This window comes from Carassius gibelio, chromosome A4 (assembly GCF_023724105.1).
Source record: "Carassius gibelio isolate Cgi1373 ecotype wild population from Czech Republic chromosome A4, carGib1.2-hapl.c, whole genome shotgun sequence".
Classification (NCBI taxonomy): Eukaryota; Metazoa; Chordata; class Actinopteri; order Cypriniformes; family Cyprinidae; genus Carassius; species Carassius gibelio.
The window spans coordinates 32,922,493-32,946,862 of NC_068374.1; the positions used below are offsets into that span (position 1 = coordinate 32,922,493).

Here is a 24,370-nt window from a genome sequence, read left to right on the forward strand (position 1 = left end):
ATTAATAGGTAATGATGAAAGTTACTTTAGTCCAAGGTATAAATCCATTGGATCTATCATTTTTGTATTCTATGGCACCTTTAACTTTGAAGCAGTTTTAAATTTGAAATAAGTAACATTTGAAACATACCACCTGTATTTTCAAGTCAACAAAAGTGCATCATGCAAATGTGCACAAGAAAACATTTATGATATATGCTAATGTTTTTAAGGTAATACCTGACTTAGATGGTTGTCTAGAAAATTGAAGAAGTCTTTAACTCTGGACGTGTGACAGTAATATGTGTTTTCCTCTTGTGCATCCTTGACCACAGCCACTATACAGCCTGAACACCGTGCAAACTAATTTATATCAGTGTGAATTTACACGTAGGAGTTTTTATCTGTCAAGTAAATAACTTTGATAAACAAAACATCATGTTTTGCTGGATTCTACTGCGCTGCACATAATCAAATGACTACTTCCCATTCTAAATCCCTTCAGGGAGATTCTGCATAATGTGATTTGTTTGTAGGGACATAAAATGAGCTTATAGGTGGTTAGTGACAACAAGCTTATCTCCACCTAATCAATGTTTGATCATAAATATATGAGCTTAATGACTTGCTGTGTGAATGTGTTGTTAACCAAATATATTTAGACAAAGTATTGAACTGGAACTTTCCAAATGTGAAGGAACTGTTTTTATTGCATCTCATATGTATAAGTTTAACTTTGAGATGTAATAAAAACAGTTTTTTCACATTTTGGTTATGGAAAATTCCAATTCCTCACTCGCGTGTTGTGTTGGCAAGTGTGTCCATGTAAACACAAACAAATCTAGAGTTCTAGCGTTCATGAATGTTGACATTTTGTTTCCATGTAGTTTACATGCCTTTACACATTTGTAAAGTAAGTTTCATGAAACTGGCCCACTCAAAGTGATGCCATCAATATATTTTGATATTTGAATACTGACAGATCTCCTCTTCACAGCTATATGAGCATAGGGTATATGAAAGCATTCCCACAATTAATTTGTATGGATTTGCATTGAAATTGAATCACGTCATAAAAACATACATTGAATGACATTCAGACCTCCAGTGGTGTGTCCAACAATGTACTGCAGATGGAAAATTAATTCCTGGTTTCATGGCTGTTTTAGCAAGCACTTTCTGAGAATTTAATAGGTTTATATTCTGAAAGATGGACTACTTGATAGTAAGAGTTTATTTCTAATGTTGATCATTGTCTTGTCAGGAAATCGGAGGGGAGGAGCTAAGACCGCAACTGATTCTACAACTAAATGAAATCACCTGAAACCTCCTTTACTTGATCTTACGTCCTCACAGAGACAAAGACGCTTCTGAAGGGACTGGCATATTAACAGGTTAAAGAAATCTAATAATGAATCATTTTCATTTTACAGATTTGTTATATACTGTATTTTATTAGAAACTGACAACATTAATGATTATTTCTGGTGCAGCTGATTTTGTTTGCTTATCCAAAATCGTGTATTTTCCCTTTTTTGCTCTTTCTGTTAATTAATTGTGTAATTTGTAGTTACTAAAGTATACACAATAATAATAGGGTTCCTGGTTGGAAAAAATTAATGTGGAGATATTTTGTGTCTGAAATGTGCAAAACCCTCTTTTAAACAATAAAAACATTAAAGTAGCATTTTTCTGATTTGTAACTTAAGTCAAAGTCAGAGAGTCAAAGTAACAATTTTGTTTTTCTTTCAGGGCACAATGTTTAATTCGTTGTGGCTCATTCTCATATTGGGTATGAAGAAGATTTTAAATGATTTTAGTATTTTATTGAAGTTTAAGATGTATATTATAGATGCCCATATTGTGTTTTATAATTCATACAGATTTTGGAAATGTACCTCCAGTCGAATCGTTTCTGAGGTTGATGAATGGTATTGGTTTTTGTTCTGGGCGAGTGGAGGTTCTTTATAATGGAACATGGGGAACAGTGTGTGGTGATTACTGGAATCAATCACATGCTGCAGTGGTGTGTAGAGAGATGGGCTGTGGGGATGTGATAGAGGCAATGCCTGAAGCTTATTTTGGAGAAGGTTCAGGACAAATATGGATGGATGATGTAAATTGCACTGGCACAGAGTCTTCACTGATGGACTGTGAGACACTTGGATGGGGAACACATGATTGTGAGCATTCAGAAGACGCTGGAGTCATATGTGAAGGTGGATGAAAGCTATGTAAATATTGAATACACTAAATAGAACCAAGCTTTTCTAATCCCTTACTTTTTATGTCAGACTTTATTAGGTTGATAAATGGTCCTGACTCTTGTTCTGGACGAGTGGAGGTTCTTCATGATGGTCAGTGGGGAACAGTGTGTGATGATGGATGGGATCAAACCGATGCTGCAGTGGTGTGTAAAGAACTGAATTGTGGGAATGTGATTGAGGCAAAGAGTGCTGCTTATTTTGGACCAGGTGTAGGACCAGTATGGATGGGTGATGTACAGTGTACTGGGACTGAGGCTTCACTTGTGAACTGTACATCAACAACATGGGGAATACAGAACTGTGAACATTTAAAAGATGCTGGAGTCACCTGTAACAGTGAGTTAAAATATCTTGCATTTTGCATGTTTTTTTTTTTTTTTATTCTGTCACTTATTATTTACTCATGCCATTCCAAACCATATGAGGTTTCTTCTGTATGTAAAATATAAACAAATATTTTCTAACCACAGATCAAAATCAGAGAGGGGCCAAAAAGTTTGGCAGACGCTTTTGTGTAAAGCAATTATTGATAACACAAAATGATAAGGTTACATTAACGACCACTGCTGTAGTGCTGTCTGCCAACACAAGAAGCTCCCTAGAGCACGCTGAACTTGTCACACACAAAGCAGTTTGGTAGGAGCAGAACAATGTTGTCTCTCGGCTCCAAAGCGAAAACCTGGTATGCTTTGCACCTGCAGCCTTTTTATGCTCATGCTCTGATCAGCAGCTGGATGCAATAATCGCATGCCAATGTATATTGGCTCACTTAGTTTACACTTGAAGTAGATTGGTCTCTCTAAGCGAAATCCCAATTGGTTGTCACCAACGTGCTTTAGCATAACTGCCCAAAAACCCTTTTGGGATGTTTATTTGTAAGAGTGTTGCATTTCAACTTACTTTTTCATAATAATTATTAATTCATGATTAATAAATATGATAAATTTTTTACATTTAATTTATATTTGTCAACACACTAACTAACGTCATATAATGGGATCTTATGATGCTTTTCCACTGCATGGTGCGGTACGGTACAGTTAGGTACGGTTCACTTTTCAAGGGTTTTCCACTGGGTACAGTACCTCGTACCTAGTACTTTTTTAGTACCACTTTGGTTGAGATTCCAAGTGAACCATACTGTTACCAAAACATGGCATGTAAACTCTGCTGATCGCTGATTGCCCGGAGAGAAACGGTTAATCACGAGTCGCGGCAGTACAGGCAGCACAACTATAACGACATATGAATAATCCCGCCCACTCTAAAGTGGTACTAAATTGCAGTGGAAACACAAACCAAGCCGAGTCGAGCAGTGCCGTACCGTACTGAAGCCAAGCCAAGTCATACTATGCAGTGGAAAAATGCCATTACTGTTACCATTGCATTCAAGATGTAGCTTAAACTAGCAAAATTTGCATTTTGCTGAACTATTGCTTTAAGTCAGTAAACTTTGGTTTAGCCAAAAACACAAAAATTTACATGTATACAAATCCAAAATTGATAATTGTGGTGGGTTTTGATATTGCTGTGTACCAAATAATAATAAAGCCCATGCATCAAGATGGTCCTCACTGCAGAACACACGATCCAGGGGGTGTGGTTGGATCCAGATCCAATTCCTCCCACCTTACATATACCTAAACCTACCCATCTCCACCTCCTGATCCCTAAATCCACCCATTTCCACCCCTAAACCTACCAGTCTCCAAGCCCTAGATGTGGATCCAACAATGCCCCCTGGATCTTGTGTTCTGCAGTGAGGGGCTACTGCATGCATCACTTATTATGGGTGTGGGTATCAGATTGCACTTCCCTCCATTCTTTGGGACAACAGCCAAGGACTTTCACCTTGACAATAAAGATTTAGAATTATAATAATTCGGAGGGAGTTTACCATCTGACTAATCTGATGAGTAAGTGATATACTGGTGAGCTTGTAGAGCCTCTAATTATCAATACAAGAATGACACAGTTGCAATAAATATGAATTTATTAAAAAGATATATAAGAGTAAAATATCAATACTACAAAGAAACTGACTAAATTACAAAGGGAATATGACTAAACTACTAAGGGAATTTAATCGATATCAAACAGAAGCTACAGACTACTACACAAATGGGTGTTAATTGAATTAATTCCAAGTAAATGAGCAACAGTTTGGATGACGCATTGAATGGGTAGTTAGCAGTTTATGGGTAATTCAGTTGTGTTCACTGTGGATGCTGGTATGAAATAGTAAATAAGCATAATGTATCTATCTGTATAAACTGACCCTGGAAAAACAGTGTCTACACAAATAGCAATCCCATATAGCAACAACCTAATGCCAAGGGAAAGGTTTGGTTAGCTTATATTTACATTCCACACTCTGATTCTTAGAAAATCAATTGCATTCATGAGGTTTTGTCTGGTCTCCCTTTTAACCATCTGATGGTCACAGATGAGTCTCGAAGAGTGAAAATGTTAACATGTAAAACTCTTTCCACAGACGTGAAGCTGGTCGATGGTTCCAGAGAGTGTGATGGAAGAGTTCAGATTCTGTATAATGAGCAGTGGGGCGCAGTGTGTCACTCAGGTTGGGATCTAGCAGATGCTACAGTGTTGTGTCAAGAGCTTTACTGTGGAGACATTGCTGAGCCGAAAGCATATGTACAACCTTCAGGGCAAATATGGATGGATCAAGTGGCTTGTACAGGAAATGAGTTGACAGTGCGGGACTGTCCTTTTACTGGTTGGGGTGTGAGCAGTTGTTTGGATGGACTTCATGCTGGAGTTTCATGTCAACGTAAGATCAACTTACATATGAGTCTCTCAAATTACGTATAGCTTAACACTCCTTTTGTGTTGGGGTCAGTATGACCCACACTTAATTTTGCAGCTTGAAAAACTGGTTAAACTATTTATTTCTTGAAAATTTGTTTAAGATTTATCATTTAGGGTCATGAATGTGCATGAAAAGGTTCAACACATAGATGTATTTTGGAATCTTTTGTGTTGGGGTCATATGGCCTCCCTGATTGACCCTTATTGGTTTTCATGCAGTTTACCAAAATTAGCAAATTGTGGGTGGGGGGTTCTCAATTACTAGACTGTTGCTGAGAAACCTTTTTTCCCCTCAAAAGGGTTAGAGAAAAAGAAAAAAACTTAGATGTAACAATAACTGTGGCTCAGTGGTAGAGCATTGTGTTAGCAGTGCAAAAGGCTGTGGGTTCAATTCCCAGGATACACACATACTGAAAAGAATATTGTAGCCTGAATGCACTTTAAGTTGCTTTGGATAAAAGTGTCTGTCTTGTACATGTACTGCTTACACAAGTTCAAATCATGTTAGATGCTATTTATTCTTGTAGTTATTTGGACTTAAGATAATATTGATCATTAAAAAATAACACAAAAACATATATGAATCATTACATTTCTTACATATTTAGTATTTCCAGTCTCAGATAATCCAAATAAAAGGTTTCTGTTTTCTTAGAATAGTTTAGAATATTAAGCATTTCCACAGTGTATTTTTATCAAATTGCATGAAAACTAATGTGTGTCAATTTGACCGAATTTGTACCGTTTTTAAACACGGGGAGGGTTAATAATTATATCATTCACATCCCAGTTTTCCTGACAAATGCAATGACTAGATTCCATAATGACAAATCATTCTTCCTTGTCAATGTTTCACTTCACAGCAACGGCGAGAAAAGTTGTGTTGAGGATTGTGGTGAAGGCCGAGAGTGGATTCAATGTCAATGATCCAGATATCAAGAACAAGCTTCTGGATATGGTACGGTTCATGCTAACTTTTATCAAGCAATCTTTGCAATAGAAAAAGATAATTCAAAGTTTCAAACTTTTGATAAAGTGTAATGCCAAAATGAGAGCTCAGTAAGTGAAATAACTCTGGCTTGACTGTTTTCTTACTAAAATTGCAACAAATTTCACAGATTGGGAATGTGGTTGGAGATAGAGGAAAGTATAAAGAATATTGGAGAATACAGCCTGATGATGAGCAAGTTTTTCACAAACAGAGAACAGCCACAGGTTTGCAAACAGAGAGATGATGGGCTATCTTTTCAAAATACTGGATATGAAAATATTTTTGTATTATTGTTTTAAATTGTAAAACTATTATATTCACAGGTCTTTTCTGAATGACAGAAAAGGGAGAAAACAGATTCTAATACTAATTATAATCAGAATCACAATGAGCTTTATTCACCAAGTGTGCACAAACAAACAAGGATTTTCTGTGGTTTCCAAGAGCTGTACATACATACAACACAAGAAAATATGAAGAACGTTTAAATAAAACAATAAAAATAAATAAATAAATGAAATACAATGAAGCACATCAAGATCAATAAGATGTGGGTATTAATGTACTGTGTATATATAAACTGTATAAGTGGAAAAAGTATGTATTTACATAATGACATATAATGACATTACACTTGTCTTTTTGTTTCTTCACTCTATTACTCTATCACTCTACTATACAGATTACTGTGTATGTGAAAAATAAATATGTATGTAATTTATTGGTGCACACTCATGCAGAGAGAAAGACCCAGGTAGTTTGATTTATGGAAGAAAAAAAAAAAAGATTAATCTTCATTACCCAGGGTAGGTTTGATTATAAATTATCACTTATTTTAGGAGATTGATTTGTAAATATATTAAATCAAAATCAAATAAAGATTTAACATGTAAAGAAAATCACAGTTTTACTTTTATTTATTTTTCTTTGTGCTCAAAATGATAACATACCATTCATATCTGTGGCCAAAAAAGCCTGACTTCAGTTAAAAATGTATGTTTTGTGTGCCATAGATTTGTTTCTTCATACAATGAACATGGAAAGCAGGGTCCACTGTAAAACTTTGTGTTTTATTATTTACTCAGAAAATGTTTTGCCTAAAATCTCTATAGTAAATCAGATTATGTAAACACAGCAAACAGGACAAACAAGCATATTCATATTTAAAACATATTTTGTAATATATTCGAAATGCATACCACTATAAATGTAGATGATGTCACCATCTGAATTTATCTAGTTATTTTGTAAAATGTGGTTGTCATACTATAATCTTCTTTAAATGATAATGTGTATTGAAATCAATCACTTTATACAATTAATGGAAGGACCAGATGTACTTGTAGTCAAACATGAATGCTATGATTTCTGCATCAATACATTCACGTATTATCAAATCACACATTAATCAAAATATATAACAATAAACAAAGGGTTTATACATATTTTTTACAATCTAGAAGATTTGTATTATTTTTAATAGCTTTCTGAAACACTTCATTAGATTGTGTCTTCCATCACAGGGTAAAAGTTACTGAATCTTTAAATTTCTTCCTTATCTGTGAAAATAATGAGTGAAAATATATTAAATAACAGTTTATAATTATGTTTCTATTAATTATGGATTCATGAAACCATTTTTGTTCAGAAACCGTTTTCTTTTCCTTGTACATTTTCATTTGGCTAAGTTATTTTATAGAGTAGATGTTGCATATGTGTGACTGAAATTAAAATGTTAAGCATTCGAGCTGAAGTCATGCTGATCTGCTGCCACTCCTTGTGTAAATGTGCTGAAAGTCCAAATTTGGTAGATGCTCAGGAAGACAAATCTTTTGACTTAACGTTTACAGAGGACTCAAGCATTGTGTATTCCCCATCCATTTTATAAACAGGTTTTCAGTGTAGATTCATTCACAGCACATTGTACATAATCCATCCACATCATTCCTGATCCCTTGCTGAAACAAACACACACTCTTCATACCACTGCTGCATCTGATAGATCCCAGCCATCATCACACATTGTTCCCCACAAAGAACCTCTAGTCGTTTCTCAACTGGCAGATGACTTTAGCATCTTGTTAATGGTTACAGTTGTATATTATCCATCCATTTGAAGAACAGCTTTTCAGCATAAATTCCTTCCCGTTTCATCCATGCATACCATTCCTGATCCTTGGCCAAAAGAAGCAGCACTCCGTGTGTCAATCATATTGCCACAACCCATCTCTCTATACACCACTGTAGCGTTTGTTAGATCCCAGCCATCACACACTGTTCCCCACTGAAACCCACACTCTTCCAGAACAGAACTGCCATTAACCAATCTTAAAAAAATTAATTTAATTTTAATTTAATTTTAACCAATCTGAATTCACTTCCACTAGTGACTGCTATGGAGCCTGTGGATGTTTTAGCGGGATATCACAGATGCACATTATGTCAGCAAACAGAAAGAAACCACACAGGTAATTGATAGTCTCACAGAGGTTTATTTAAGGCTTATGAGTGGATGAAGCTGAAGGATCTGGTGTGACTGATGACACATTAATTTTATAGTATTTAATTTATATATAATTATATATAATTCAAAAGATATTATCGGTTCAACGACAGGTACGCAATTAAGTTTTGTGTCAGTACATCGGTCTCCTTACCCAGAAGCAGAAAGAGATGCATCCACAACATATTGGCTGCAAATATAGGCTATTCCATAAGATATTAGACATGAAATACCTACTCGTTGGTGTCATAGACTGTCACATGTTTTGTGTGTTTATTCATGTTTTTCCAGTTTTTCCCCTTTTGTATTAATTTGATTCCAGTTTATATATATATATATATATATATATATATATATATATATATATATATATGTTTCATTGATCCCAGGTGTGCCAAGCGCTAGCACTGATTGAGGGCATCACTTGGGTGTCCTGTTTTGGAAGTTATTACCAGTGTTTCTTCCCATTTTTTGGGGGTACTTGCCAGCTCTGAAAAATAATGCAATGCAGCTCATTTCATTGTCAGTGATGCAGATGCCCCACAACATCTTGAGACCACCTGAGACCTAATTATTTCATTATCTGTATTAAAAGATGCACAGCACTAACAATGGATTTACACTGGAGATTTAATTCCAACTGACTGGATCCCATGTCGAGTTGAATAGGTTCAACTATTTCTAACAGCCTGGGGATATGATTATAGAGACATTGCTGTGTATCATCTGACACAAGAGACCTGATTAAGCAATTGTTATCTTTTGTTTTAATAATAGGCCTGGTCCCATAGTGCTTTAATAAAGCATGCCAAACAAGGCAATTGTCATTTAATCACAATGTCCTGATTCAAATTAAGCCTCATAAGTGATCACAGTTTTAATTTAGATATCTTTATTCAGACCCTGTTAATGTCTGTCATTTTATTCTCAAGGAATCTCTCTCTCACACACACTCCCACAAACACTTTCTTACTCAAATGAGCTGTGAATTTGCAATGGTCAAGTTAAGCCCTTTTCTATTGTGTGATTATTTGACTTCTTCACAGCAGAGCTGATTTAGCTTAAAGGAAGGGGGCAGGGCGAACCTGGGGTGTGGAGGGGTTGAAACAAGGAATGGGAGCATCCCAGATGGGGGCTGGGTGCTCTTGTCTTTAAACGAGACTTCTGTTTTTTTTTTTAAATAATTAAAATTAAAACATTTTATAAGCAAAATATATAATATAAATAAAATAACAACAATTAAATAACAAAACAAAAGTGTGTGTATCATTTCATATTGCATGATTAATTTCTAGAAAACTCCAGGACAGCATCTTGCATCTTGATTAAAGAATAAATATGAAACAATAATATAATGTGGATTTATTAAAACAGCAAATTACACTTTGTAATGCAACTAATTTATCTATTACAAGTGGAAATGCAGAAATACCAGAAAAGCATGATGCTCAAATGTGACTGCAGTCAAATACATTTTTAAAATAAATTGGCTATAAAAAAGATGAAACAAGATAAATCATTAGTAATAAGCCTCAAACCATTCAAAGACGCACAGAAATAACATTTACTTTGATTATTTGCCATATTGTACATCTCTGTATAAACTTAAATTTTCACATTTTCATGTGAAATCTAAAATGTGTTTCATATAAGCAGTGTTCAGATGTACAATTAAAAAATAGAAAGACTTGTTTCGAAACAATTGGATTTTGAAGATTTAAGAGCTGATATGAAAAAGATAACTTATTTTATAATGCAAACAGCGTTTGTAAAAGTCCACACCACCAAACATACAGTATAACTTTAGAAACTAAGTGAAAAATGTTTGTTATAGTAGCTACCATAACTCTTCAGTGAACACCAGCAACCGACTCAAACTTGTAAACAGCTCCATCTAGTGTTTCATCCCTGATAGGACATGATAAAAAATAATTATTTTAGGCTCCATGATTTTTTATGGCACTTGCAGACTTTAAACAGTATTGAACATTGAACATCAAACATGCACAAGAGCATACTCTGTTAAAGGTTTATTGTATAGTCGTTTGGCATTTCATTTATTGTATATCCTATTAATTTACTTATTGAAAGAACTACAGCAGCAGTATGGTGTAACGCTTATTTGAAACATATTTGGTACTTGCCAGGTGCAGACCGGCCATCTAGGCGTTCTGGAGAAGTCCATCCAATGGCTGTTGGCCTGCTGGTTCATCATCAAAGAAAAAGTGTCAGATAAAGTGACATTTACAGCCAAGATTCAAGATTTTTATTTATCACAAACATGGTATATGGACAGCATATGACCAGCAGTGAAATGGAAGTCAAGTCCGTTGCATGGACAGTGCAATTGTTAAAGAATACAAACACAAGACAATTTACAAGATAAAAACATATGGAAAACGTAAGATAAAAAAAAGAACAAAATAAAAAGTTTATACAATAAAATGTGCAGGACAATACTGTAGACTTAATAAATATTAAGATGAGCAGGAATTAAGATAAGCAACAGAGAAAAGGGGGCACTAATGAAATAAAAAAATTGTCTTATGTCTTTAGTACGTCCCGCTGGATCATTTTAGATTTAGGTGATCAATTTTAAAATATTAAAAATGTAAGTCACGTAAAGACTGCTTTCAGTTTATAATGTTAATACTATCTCCATCCAGGAGAGGTCGCTAGTTTCCAGTGTAGTAGGACGTGCACTCTGAACATTAAAACAGCATTTTCCAGTCAATATGGTAAATAGATTAACTTTTTTTTTTAACAGGTTCAAGGGGATACTTATATGTTTGGATTGTTTGGAAATATGTTATTTAAATCACCATCACATCACTTGCACTTGCCTCAAATTTCAAAGGTAAAATGCATTGTCAACAAAAGCTTTTTGCTACAGTAAATGCATGACAGAACTGCTTGCACTGAACTATGTTCTTAGGGTTTCAGTGGGTCCTTAAAAACACTTAATCATTAGTTTCAATTAAAGGCCATGCAAACTCCTAAACAATACAGCAAGTCTTAATTATTAGACGCCTTAAATTTGGGCACAGAAAGACAAGAATTGCAATATAGATTAGTATGTAGAATTAAAATTCAAAAGGCTCTGATTTCACTGAATAAACTTTTCCCTCTTTTCATGGCTTTGGAAAACTTGTCTCGGATGTTTCTCTGCATCGGTTTTTGCATAACTCTGGGTCGTCGAGACCAAGCGTCGTTGTAATTTATTTCTAGGAATTAAATACTTTCCCTGAATCTTTAAAGTGTCCATGAGCGATCGCACAGGTGTGGATATATTTGCACAGCTCAGCTATTCGATGCTCCAGTGTATTCAGGAGATGTTGCTCTAGTGTAGGACCTCAGCAGAATGAGGAACAAACCGAGAAAACACATCCACCGAATGTAATCACCACGGACCAATGGAATCTCAAAGGTGTTTAGGAGCCCAAGTGAACTCCCCCAGAAAGTTTGCTTTGGTGAGCTGTTTCAAGCTGCTGAAACAAACTCAAAACGAACTTTGTTTCGGCCTGATTTTGTTCTAAATGATGTCATATCAGTTCATTCTTCAATTTCGTTTTGAAATGACTTTCTTCTTGTCTATAATAATTAAAGACGTTTTGGGAAATGAACGTGATCAAACATATTGGGGAGTGGAAGATGGGTTGAGGCAGACTATAAATTCTTACAGTCCCCTCTTCGACACTCTTGGTCCAAAAGAAGCATCGCATCCACTGCCTTACACAGATTACACCCACCTTCCTGGGTAGGTGCCCAGTGGCGGTGAAGCCCTGGCTTAGGTTGTCCCCCTCAGGCCAAAGGAAAATCTTACCCTTCATTGGGTCATCACCTCATGTACATAGGTTATCGCTCCATCCAATTAAGCAAAATGAATATACTTTCATTTTTGATGATTTATACTTGACTTTTTTCATCAAAGCTATAGAAAGTTAATCGCAGAATGTAATTAAAGAATTTCTCATAAATTATCTGAGGAATAATTGACGATGAGCCATTAAATTATTAGAAAAATAATGCACACCCGAGGTGGTAATAGGGCCAGAGTTATTCCTTACATAATTTACTATGATTACCACACCTCAAGACAACGATCAGATGATATATTTAAAGGGATTCATCTGGTTTTTGTACCTTAATCGCTATTGTGAGTAGGATTATTTCTTCCGCATCTCATCCAGTGCCTCTTTTGCTAGTACCAAAACATCATTTTAAAGCCGGTAATGGAGGCTTGAGCTGTTGACAGCTTTCTAATGCAGTTATTAATGGGGTTATTAGAAATAGAGCGAGAGAGACAGAGACCCACACACACACAGAGAGAGAGGGGGATAGCTGCATCTCTAAACTTCGTGGTCTCCTTGAAGGTGGGAAATGTCAAGTGTAGCCTTTAAGTTGCTACATTATATAGGCAAACTGATACAATCGTCAGGTCAGCGCTGACAACACTTTTATATGCAAACTGCGTGACCGTTATTACAGTTAATTGTGCGAAGTGATATGGAACTGTAATGCGGTCAGGAGAGCTGCCTGGATCTACATTCGCCGTGCATTTCCCAGAAAATAATTGCACACCTCAGAACGTTCGTCAGCCAATCAGATTCAAGCATTCAATGGCCCCGTAGTATTAAATTCGGTAACACTTTAGAATAACGTTCCATTAGTTAATGTTAGTTAATGTATTAATTAACATGAACAAACAATGAATAATACATTTATTACTGTATTTATTCATCTTTATTAATGTTAGTTAATGAAAATACAGTTATTCATTGTTAGTTCATGGTAATTCACAGTGCATTAACCAATGTTAACAAGCACAACTTTTGATTTAAATAATGCATTAGTAAATGTTGAAATTAACATGAACTAAGACTTATAAATGCTGTAGAAGGATTGTTCTTGCTTAGTTCATGTTAACGAAAGTAGTTAACTAACATTAACTAATGGAACCTTATTCTAAAGTGTTACCTTAAATTCTAATATTAATGCCATGAACACATTTCTCAGAAATTATAAATAACCCCCCCCCCCCCCCCTTGATAGTAAACATATTTTCCTAAAATATCATGAAACAATTCACATCAGTATCTGCTTGTGACTAAGCTACAGTCATGTTGTTCATGCAGTGCAGTCTGGCAATGTCTCAATGGCTTCTCCCGTTTTTCCTTTCGACAGTGCCAACTGGGTCTTCTTAAGCAAATCACGTGAAAAGTGTGAAAAGTGACACTGTCTTGCATTGTGTCCCATCCTTCCACAAGCAAAACAAACAACTTCCTGATCTTTCCTAACTTTCTCTAAACAATGCCTTGTTATGTGACCATCCTTTCCTCATGCATGACAGAGAAAGCTTCGATGAGGTCTCTCGCTGTCTTGATAATGTCCAAAAATGTGACCAGCTTTTCCACATGCGTAACAGAGTAATAACTTCTGAATTTAATCTTTCTAATCTCTTTGGTCTCTGATGGAAACCATTAGATTAATCTAGAACATTCTCTCCTGCCGAATGCAGCAACTGGATGTCTAGATTCTGCAGCTTTCATTTGACATGAAAAGCTGTGTTATTTTGGAAATGATTTGCTTGTATGGTGCATTTACATCAACATGCATAGCAATGGCTTCTCGCATGTGCAAACTACTCTGTGCATTTAATCCAGACTTAAACAATTAGATTTTGTTTAGTTGCCTTGGGCAAACCACTGTACCAGCAGAACATTTCCCATAACCTGGATGCAAATGCTAGAGGATGCTCTCCAATTTCCATTGTCACTTCAGTTATCTTTCTCAAGGTAACCAAATTAGTCCCAGCAAGTTTAAGTAGAGTCTCTCCTTGAACCTTTGTCTGCTCTTTTGTCATGAATTTGTGGTGAGAGAGCACTAGTTAATGAGCGAGGAATGGAGATCATAATAATTCTACAAGCATCTTCATCTGACACACAATAAACATCCACTACCTTATCCAGTTTTGACAAAAACTCTACAGGATCCATGTTATCAGGGTCAAAAGTACCCACTGCTGTAACAAGATTTTGAAAGCCCATTGAAGAAAGTTGACTAACAGCTTGGCCATTTTCATTTCTTTGATCAAGAACTCGCTCATTTCCAGTCTTTTCGCACTGGTGCTATTGGGAACCGAATCATCTGAAGAATTATGTCGTTGACTAAAGTCTTCCTTAGTTATTTTCGTCATATTCAGAATGGGATTGAACATGTCCCAACTGTCTAGCAGTTCCTTCATACAAACATCTAAATGTTTTCCTCTCTGTTTTGGACTTTGAAATTTGTTTATTATCTGTTCCTTCAAAATGATCTCTTCAGCCTCACAGTTTCTAGATGACATGACATAACCTCTGACTTGAGAATTTAGCAACTTGTTTTCTGTTTTCATTTCTTCAAATTTTTTCTTAGTTACTTGTATGAGGCAAAAAGAGCTTGAAGGGCATTAGCAACTTTTCCCTTTATGTTTTGGGGCATTTTGGGAGAATTTTTTAATTGAGACACAGGACACTCGTATGGGTCATCTGCCTTCTCTATCCCATCAAACATTCCTACTGTGCTGTGCTTAGCGATGCATTTAACTATCAGCTCTTCCATTTTCACAATCTTATTAAATTTTCTTCAGCAATTCAATAGGCTTTATTACTTCACTGACTGAAAATGTATCTAGTTTCTTTAAGATACCTGTTAGTCTAATTATTCACAGCTCCTGTGCTTTGGACGCAAATGAATAAAACAGCCACACTACGTCGGCCTTCTGAACTAAATTTTTCACTGCTTTGGAGATGGCCACACTCCGTCATGCCTTTAATTTCACTACACTAAACTGTTAAAAATGTAACACACTCACAATACGTTGGTCAAAACAACTCTACTTCGGGTTTTAAACTACGCAAAGTCACAATGCGTCTGACTTACTACACTATAACACACAACAGTTTTGAAATAATTCTGTGACCACACTGCTTCGGGTCAGTTCAGTTTCTTTAGAATTTCAACAGAATTATCACAGCAACTAACTCTGTTTCAATTACGTTGGAAGCTTACAACTCTGTTTCAGTGACTTTAGAAACAATGCGTCTAATACAACTCTGCTACCACATTACGTCGGTCTGATTCAATTACTTTAAAATCTTAACAGAATTATAACAGACCAGCACATTTAAGTTACTTTAGAAACTTTAAACTTAATCACTTTGCTTCACTTTAGAAACAATAGCCCCTTTCAATAACAATAACCCCTAATGATTCCAATCCAACTCTGATAACAAAGTGTGTCAGGCTGATTCACTTCTATTAGAATCTTAACCAGAATTTTTACGGAATAACTTCTCCTGCCAATACTGTCTAAACCAAATTCTCATCTGTCCTTAAATTTTATTTTTTAGAAATGTATTATTATAATTTTTTTTTCTTAACTAAGGGGTTTCCTGGTGAACAACATAGAAGAAATAAACCGCTCTTCTTACCATTGCCTGCTTTTGGGGGGATTCCCTTATTGGGTGGCTCGCCAATGTAAGAAAAAGTCATGAGGATGTGGAAGATCTTGATGAAGATGTTTTTTGCAGCATAGAATTGACTAAATACATGTAGTACCTTGGGTTCAACGGAGTTGGATTGGACCCAGAACATCCTTAGCTCAAGCCTTTTAAGCATTTTCAGTTTACTACCCTTCTTGTGTATGAAGTTGCTCCTGTTGTAACAGCTGAAGTCTGTATGATAATTAAGTTCTAACACCCCTTTGTCTGAGGTGGTTCTTGGTGTCCCACACCTTTCCCATTCTACCATTGGTCACCATTGGCTCAGGATGTGATTATCCCAAATAGTCTACAAACAACATAAGTTTTGACTTTCTTCTTCTCTATAATAATTAAACCATTTTGGGAAATGAGCATGATCAAACACAAGCTGGGTCGAGGCAGACTATACATTCTTACATATATTCATTTGAAACAGCACCTGTATTCTAAGGTCAAGTCAAAAGTACATCATGCTAATGTGCATAAGAAAACATTTATGATATATATAACTGTCATTATATATGCTGATGTTTTTAAGGTAATACCGGGCTAGATGGTTGTCTAGATGATTGAGGTAGTCTTTAAACAGTGGATTTTTGACAGTAATATACTTGTTCATCTTTGACACCAGCCACCATACAGCCTAAACATCATCAAAACTGACTAATATCAGTGTGAATTTACACCATAGCTGTGCATTTTTATCTGTCAAGTAAATAACACTGATATCCACAAGCACATTTGATAAAAAAACATCTTGGAGTTTAAACATGTTTTGCTGGAATCTACTCCACTGCACATAATCAAATGAACAATAGCCTATGCAAACTTCCCATTCTAATTCTCTTCAGGGAGATTCTGCAGAATGTAATTTGTTTGCAGGGACATAAAATTAGCTTATAGGAGGTTACTGACAGAAAGCGTATCTCCACCTCATCAATGTTTGACCATAAATATCTGAGCTTTATGACTTGCTGTATGAATGTGGTGTTAAAAAACACACACACAGTGTATAGAGAATTTTTCATTCCCGAAATGTGAAGGAACTGATTTTATTGCATCTAATATGGATAAGTTAAAGGTATGGAAAATTCCAATTAAATTCTTTGTCTCTTGCATAAGATCCTCACTAGCGTGATTTGTTGGTCCGTGTGTCCATGTAAACACAAACAAATCTAGAGTTCTAGCATTCATGAATATTGACATTTTGTTTCCATGTAGTTTACATGTCTTTGCAAATTTGTAAAGTAAGTTTCATGAATATATGCCATCAATATATTTTGATGATAAATATGTGTAAATATTTTGATTTAAATGGTGACAAATCTCCTCTTCACAGCTATATGAGCATATGGTATATAAAAGCATTCTCATAATTCGAGTGGATTTGCATTGAAATCGAATTACATCATAATAACATACACTGAATGACATTCAGACCTCCAGTGGTGTGTCCAACAATGTACTGCAGATGGAAAAATCATTCCTGGTTTCATGGCTATTAGTTTCAGCAAGCACTTCCTATGGAATATAGGTATATAGGAATATAGGAATATAGGTTCACATTCTGCTTGATAATAAGAGTTTTTTTCTGATGTTGATCATTGTCTCATAAGGAAATCAGAGGGGAGGAGCCAAGACCTCAACTGATTCTACAACTAAATGAAATCACCTTGAAACCTCTTTTACTTGATCTTACGTCCTCACAGAGAAAAAGACTCTTCTGAAGGAGACTGGCATATTAACAGGTTAAAGAAATACTTTTTTTGCTAATGTATTTTATTTCATACTAACAATATTTGTAAATAATTCTAGTTATCTAACTCTTGCACTTTCCCTTACTTTCAATTTTTTTTAATTGTGTAATTAGAAGTTACTGAATTATGAAAAAACTTGAAATTGAACTCTACTGAAGTAGTATGCACTTCATTAGTAACCAAAGTACAGTTAAGTAAGGTTTCTGGTTGCAAAACAAAAAACAAAAAAAGACAAAGTACTTTTGAACAATAAAAACAGGCATTGAAGTTGTTTTTTTTCTGATTTCTGACTTTAAACAGTCAAATTAAAAATTCTGTATTTATTTCAGAGCACAATGTTAAGTTCCTTCTGGCTCCTACTTATATTGGGTATGATGAAGTATCTCTACATTCCCATGTCATGCTCTTAAAATATTTTAAATGAATGAAGTATATTACTGAAAGTATAAGTATGTTATTGGCATCCATAACATGTTTTATAATTCATACAGTTTTAGGAAATGGACCTCCAGTCGAATCGTTTCTGAGGTTGATGAATGGTATCGGATTTTGTTCTGGGCGAGTGGAAGTTCTTTATAATGGAACATGGGGAACAGTGTGCGATGATTACTGGGATCAATCACATGCTGCAGTGGTGTGTAGAGAGATGGGCTGTGGGGATGTGATAGAGGCAATGCCTGAAGCTTATTTTGGAGAAGGTTCAGGACAAATATGGATGGATGATGTAAAGTGCAATGGCATGGAGTCTTCACTGATGGACTGTGAGACACTTGGATGGGGAATACATGATTGTGAGCATTCAGAAGACGCTGGAGTCATCTGTAAAGGTGGATGAAAGCTATGTAAATATTGAATACACCAAATAGAACCAAGCTTTTCAAATCCCTTACTCTCTGTTTTTATGTTAGAGTTTATTAGGTTGATAAATGGTCCTGACTCTTGTTCTGGACGAGTGGAGGTTCTTCATGATGGTCAGTGGGGAACAGTGTGTGATGATGGATGGGATCAAACCGATGCTGCAGTGGTGTGTAAAGAACTGAATTGTGGGAATGTGATTGAGGCAAAGAGTGCTGCTTATTTTGGACCAGGTGTAGGACCAGTATGGATGGGTGATGTACAGTGTACTGGGACTGAGGCTTCACTTGCGAGCTGTAAATCAACAACATGGGGAATACAGAACTGTGAACATTTGAAAGATGCTGGAGTCACCTGTAACAGTGAGTTAATATTTCTTGGATGCATTTTGTATGTAGTTTTAAAAAAGTTCAGAGAAAAATTTTGTCTGTAAAATATTAAAGGGTTAGTTTAGCCAAAAATTAATGTTCTACTCACCCTTGAAGCATATTTTCCTTGCTCTTCCAAGCCTTGGGGTAAGGAGGTGTTTGTTGTCAACCATTCAGAAGACGTGAAATAAAGTGTGTGTATCTATAATAAAATGTCCCTCACATGGCTCTGGGGGGTGAATAAAGGCCTAACAGTGAACAGTTAACTCTTTAAAATAAAGGTTCTTTATTGGCATTGATGGTTTCATGAAGAAACTTTAATATATATTCCATTGCACAAAAGAATCTCTACAGCAGAAGAAGGTTCTTAAGATTATTAAAATTTTCTTCACACTGAGAAAAGTGGTTAGTAAGGGACCCAAAATGGTTGTTCTTTAGCATAACTGCCAAAATACCCCTTTTGGGACGTTTAATTTAAGAGTGTTGCATTTCAACTAACTTTTTAATTATGATGTCTTTTTAATTCCTGATTATAAATACTATAAAAAATGCATGTTTAAATTTAATTTATATCTGTCAACACATTAACTAACATCGTATAATGGGATCTTAGTGTTACCATTTTATTCAAGATGTTGCTTATATTAGCAAAATTTTTATTTTGGTGAACTTCTCCGCAGTAAACTTCTGATTAGCCAAAAACTTACATTTACATGTATACAAATAGTTTTGGTTTGTTTGGGTATTGCTGTGTACCAAATAATAATGAAGCCCACACATTGAGATGGTCCGCAGAACACACGATCCAGGGGGTGTGGTTGGATCCAGATCCAACTCCTCCCACATTACATATACCTAAACCTACCCGTCTCCACCCCCTGATCCCTAAACCCTCTCATCTCCACCACTAAACCTAGCAATCTTCATAGATGTGGATTCAACAATGCCCCCTGGATCTTGTGTTCTGCAGTGAGGGGCTACTGCATGCTTCACGTATTGTGGGTGTGGGTATCAGATTGCACCTCCCTCCATTCTTTGGGACAAGAGCCAAGGACTTTCACCTTGACAATAAAGAATTAGAATTCTAAAAATTTGAGTTTTTAGAGTCAAGGTATGCATTTACCTTGAGAATTTCATCTTTGTTTCTTTGACTTCAGTTTTTTCTTTGTATAACTGAATAAAACTCTGGAACATCCAACTGTCATTTGGAGATAAGGCTAGGTAAATCTGGGTATCATCAGCATAGCTGTAATGGGCTGTGTTTGGTTCTTTCTCATTATCTGCCTTAGTGGGAGCATATACAGGTTAAACAAGAGCGGTGCAAGAATTGAGCCTTGTAGGACTCCGCATGTCATGGACTTCCACTTAGACTTTTGCTCTTCTATACTCACATAATAACTTCTCCCTTCTAAGTATGACCTGAACCATTTGAGTACCATCCCAGAAAGCCTGGCCCAGTTTTCCATTCTCTCTAGTAGTATCGTATGATTGATAGTGTCAAACGCAGCACTGAGTACTAATCCTTTACACCTTTCCAACTGTGGTAACGTGATTGGGTCAAACGTCCCACCTTTCCATCCTGTGGACCTTGTTACCTAGTCCCAAAATATACAGTTAAGTAAAACAGTGTCTTCAGAGTCCCAAGATTCCAAACTTGATGTGAATTGGTTGAGGTATTTCCCAGATCAGTAGCAGCTCCTATAATATAATATAATATACTTGACTGAACTGTTTGCTGTGGTCTATATTCTTAAGCCTCTTATACTTTGTACTTATAATTTCTTAATGGCTATTATTAATCAATTAACAAAAAGAGGCAGAGGCAGGTTCATCGTTGATCGCTACTATCAGGCATACACCACTCCTACAAAGTAATAAAGGTACCCTAGGCAGTGAAAACGCAAGCCTGATCAGGGTTACTCATACCAAATCGTACTGAACTGAACTGTACTGTACCGCTCAGTGGAAACGAGCCATAAGCCGTTGTTGAGGGTTCAATGACACCTTCCTGACTTAACCACAGTGGGACAAAGGGGTTCCTGTTGTAACATTTTTACTACTGGTGCCACCATGTAATCGATAACTAAAGTACAGTTCTTTCAAAAATTGTCACATCAGTTTCTGTAAAAAGTACAGACATCACACAAACATTATTATTGCCACTTTTATTACCCATATTCCGCACTATAAGGCGCACTTAAAAGCCTTTAATTTTCTCAAAAAATTACTTTGAGCGCCTTATAATCCGGAGCGCCTTATATATGGATCAAGGCGCTCTATCAAAATGTTGACATTCCCTTTAGCACAGCTCCATCTAGTGGATGCATAATGCAAACCCAGTGAAACGTTTGACTGCAGTATCTTCTATTCTATTCACTTTATAATCCGCTGTGCCCTATATATGAAAACAGTTCTAAAATAGGCCATTCATTGAAGGTGTGCCTTATAATCCAGTGCGCATTTTAGTGCGGAAAACAGGGTATGTGTGTATGAAGTATTATTTAAAATATAATTTTAAAGAGATCTTTAATTCTTAGAAAATTGTGTTCATGAAATTTTGTGTCATTTTTACACATCTGGTGGCCACAGATGGGTCTTGAAGAGTGAAAATGTTAACATGTAAAACTCTTTCAACAGATGTGAAGCTGGTCAATGGTTCCAGTGAGTGTGATGGCAGAGTGCAGATTCGGTATAATCGGCAGTGGGGCGCAGTGTGTTACTCAGGCTGGGATCTAGCAGATGCTACAGTGTTGTGTCAAGAGCTTAACTGTGGAGACATTGCTGAGCCAAAAGCATATGTGCAACCTTCAGAGCAAATATGGATGGATCAAGTGGCTTGTACAGGAAATGAGTTGACAGTGCAGGACTGTCCTTTTACTGGTTGGGGTGTGAGCAGTTGTTTGGATGGACTTCATGCGGGAGTTTTTTGCCAAAGTAAGATCAACGTACATATGAGCATCTCAAATGATGCATAGCTTAACCCTGCTTTTGTGTTTTGGAATCTTTTGTGTTGGAGTCTTATAGACTCCCCAATTGACCCTTACTGGTTTTCATGCAGTTTGGAACAGAGCAAGTACAAATCATGTTAGCTGCTATTTATGCTTGTGGTTTTTATACACTCATATAAAAATATATGAGGGATTAAACATTTTTTTACATAATTTTTTTAGTCTCAGATAATCCAAAATAGCAGTTTTCTGTTCAGTCGCTCAGATGTCGGGAGTAAATGACTACTACTTTTATTACATCCAACAATGAAACCCCTCAATCACTTAGGAGTCATGCTTGTCTGCATCTCGGACTGATGACAGCTCACTCAGGGCGGGTCTGAGGTAAGACACAAGTCCAGTCTGTGCTGAAACACTGTTGTCAATCAAATAATCATGGGAGGGGGCTCCGAACGTGTGACGCCAGACATATCGATTTGAGAAAAGGGAAAACATTTAACGACATTACAAAAAAAAAAAAAAAAAACACTTGGTGGATTTTTATCAGTATAGGATGGTTGTGTACACACACTGCCAACATACATTTTAATTCAAACAACTTGTAAAAGTGCATGTAGCATTATATGACCCATATAGTATATTTTTGTCAAATTGCATGAAAACTAATTTGAGTCAGTTTGACAGTTGTACCGTTTTTGAACATAAAGAGGGCTAAGAATTATATCATTCCCATCCCAGTTTTCCTGACAAATGCAATGACTAGATTCCTTGTCAATGTTTCACTTCACAGAAACTGTAAGAAAAGTTTTGGTCAGGGTTGTGGTGAAGGCCGAGAGTGGAGTCAATGTCAATGATCCAGATATCAAGAACAAGCTTTTGGATATGGTATGGTTCATGTTGACTAATCAAACAATCTTTGCAATAAAAACAAATCATTCAAAGTAAAAAAAAAAAAATTTGATAAAGTGAAATGTCAAAATGAGTGCTCACTAAGTGTAATCACTCTGGCATGACTTATTTCTTACTAAAATTGCACCTAATTTCACAGGTTGGGAAGGTGATTGGAAGTAAAGGAAAGTATACACAATATTGGAGAATACAGCCTGATGGGCAAGTTTTTCACAAACAGAGAACAGCCACAGGTTTGTAAACAGAGAGATGATGGGCTATCTTTTCAAAATACTGGATATGAAAATATTTTTGTATTATTGTTTTAAATTATAAACCTATTATATTCACAGGTCTTTTCTGAATGACCAAAAAGGCAGAAAACCGACTCTAATCCTAATTATAATCAGAATCAGAATGAGCTTTATTCACCAAGTGTGCACAAACAAACAAGGATAATTTTGTAGTTTCCAAGAGCTCTACATAAATACAACACAAGAAAATAGAAAGAACGTTTAAATAAAATTAAGAAAATTAAATGCAATGATGCACATCAAGATCAATACGTTAAGATGTGGGCATTCATGTACTGAGTATATATAAACTGTATACGTGTATATCTTTGTTGCTTTTATTAAATTTTTTTTAATGTATTAATCTTCATTAATCGGTGTAGGTTTGATAATGTGCTTTATAGAAATGTACATTTGGTAATGTTTACAAATTTAACAAATCAACACATGGTTAAAATAAATTATAACTTATTTCAGGAGATAAATGTGAAAATGCATGAAATATTAAATCAGAAAGCAAATAAACATCTAACATGTAAAGAAAATCAGTTGTACATTTATTTTTCTTTGACAGAGGATCAGTGGATCACTGTACACAATATAACAAACCTTCATATTTGTGGCCAAAAAAAGCATGACTTCATTTGAAACTGTTTTGTGTGCCATAGATTTATTTCATCACACAATGTACATGGAAAGCTGGGTCCACTATAAAGATTCTTTGTGTTTGATTATTTATTCAGGAAATGTTTTGCCTAAAGCTTTGAAATCTCTGTAGTTGTTCAAATTATTAAATCATTATTTTCTCTTTAATACAGATGATGCCAGTTTATTTTTCTATAGATCCGCCATGTTAGCAATATTAACGTTACCTGATTGAAAGAAAGGGTTGCAAGGTTTTAACAAAACCTGTGCAATTGCTACTCAATACTAGCCCAAACTATCCATGGTTCATGCAGTGTTTTCTTGTACAATTTTATTTGACAAAGTTATTTTATAGAGTAGATGTTGCATGTGTGTGACTGAAATTAAATTGTAATGCATTCCAGCTGAAATCACGCTGATCTGTTGCCACTAAATTGTGCAAGTGTGCTGAAAGTTCAAGTTTGGTAGTTTCTCAGGAAGACAAAGCTTTTGACTTGCGTTTACAGCTGACTCGAGCATCGTGT

General features: G+C 35.7%; 2 protein-coding genes across 2 annotated transcripts; both read left to right on the forward strand.

Moving 5' to 3' along the window:
* The first annotated feature begins 1,271 nt into the window (after positions 1 to 1,271).
* Positions 1,272 to 23,407, forward strand: LOC127977955 (soluble scavenger receptor cysteine-rich domain-containing protein SSC5D). Its single transcript, XM_052583167.1, has 9 exons — positions 1,272 to 1,373; positions 1,732 to 1,771; positions 1,863 to 2,198; positions 2,274 to 2,582; positions 4,741 to 4,827; positions 21,797 to 22,006; positions 22,811 to 22,905; positions 23,069 to 23,162; positions 23,262 to 23,407. Exons 2-9 carry the CDS (start codon positions 1,738 to 1,740, stop codon positions 23,270 to 23,272), a joined length of 1,176 nt encoding a protein of 391 aa, XP_052439127.1. The 5' UTR covers positions 1,272 to 1,373; positions 1,732 to 1,737; the 3' UTR covers positions 23,273 to 23,407.
* LOC127978129 (uncharacterized) lies at positions 4,836 to 6,696 on the forward strand. The gene is made up of 4 exons (XM_052583180.1): positions 4,836 to 5,037; positions 5,939 to 6,033; positions 6,194 to 6,290; positions 6,390 to 6,696. Exons 1-4 carry the CDS (start codon positions 4,926 to 4,928, stop codon positions 6,398 to 6,400), a joined length of 315 nt encoding a protein of 104 aa, XP_052439140.1. The 5' UTR covers positions 4,836 to 4,925; the 3' UTR covers positions 6,401 to 6,696.
* Positions 23,408 to 24,370: the final 963 nt, after the last annotated feature.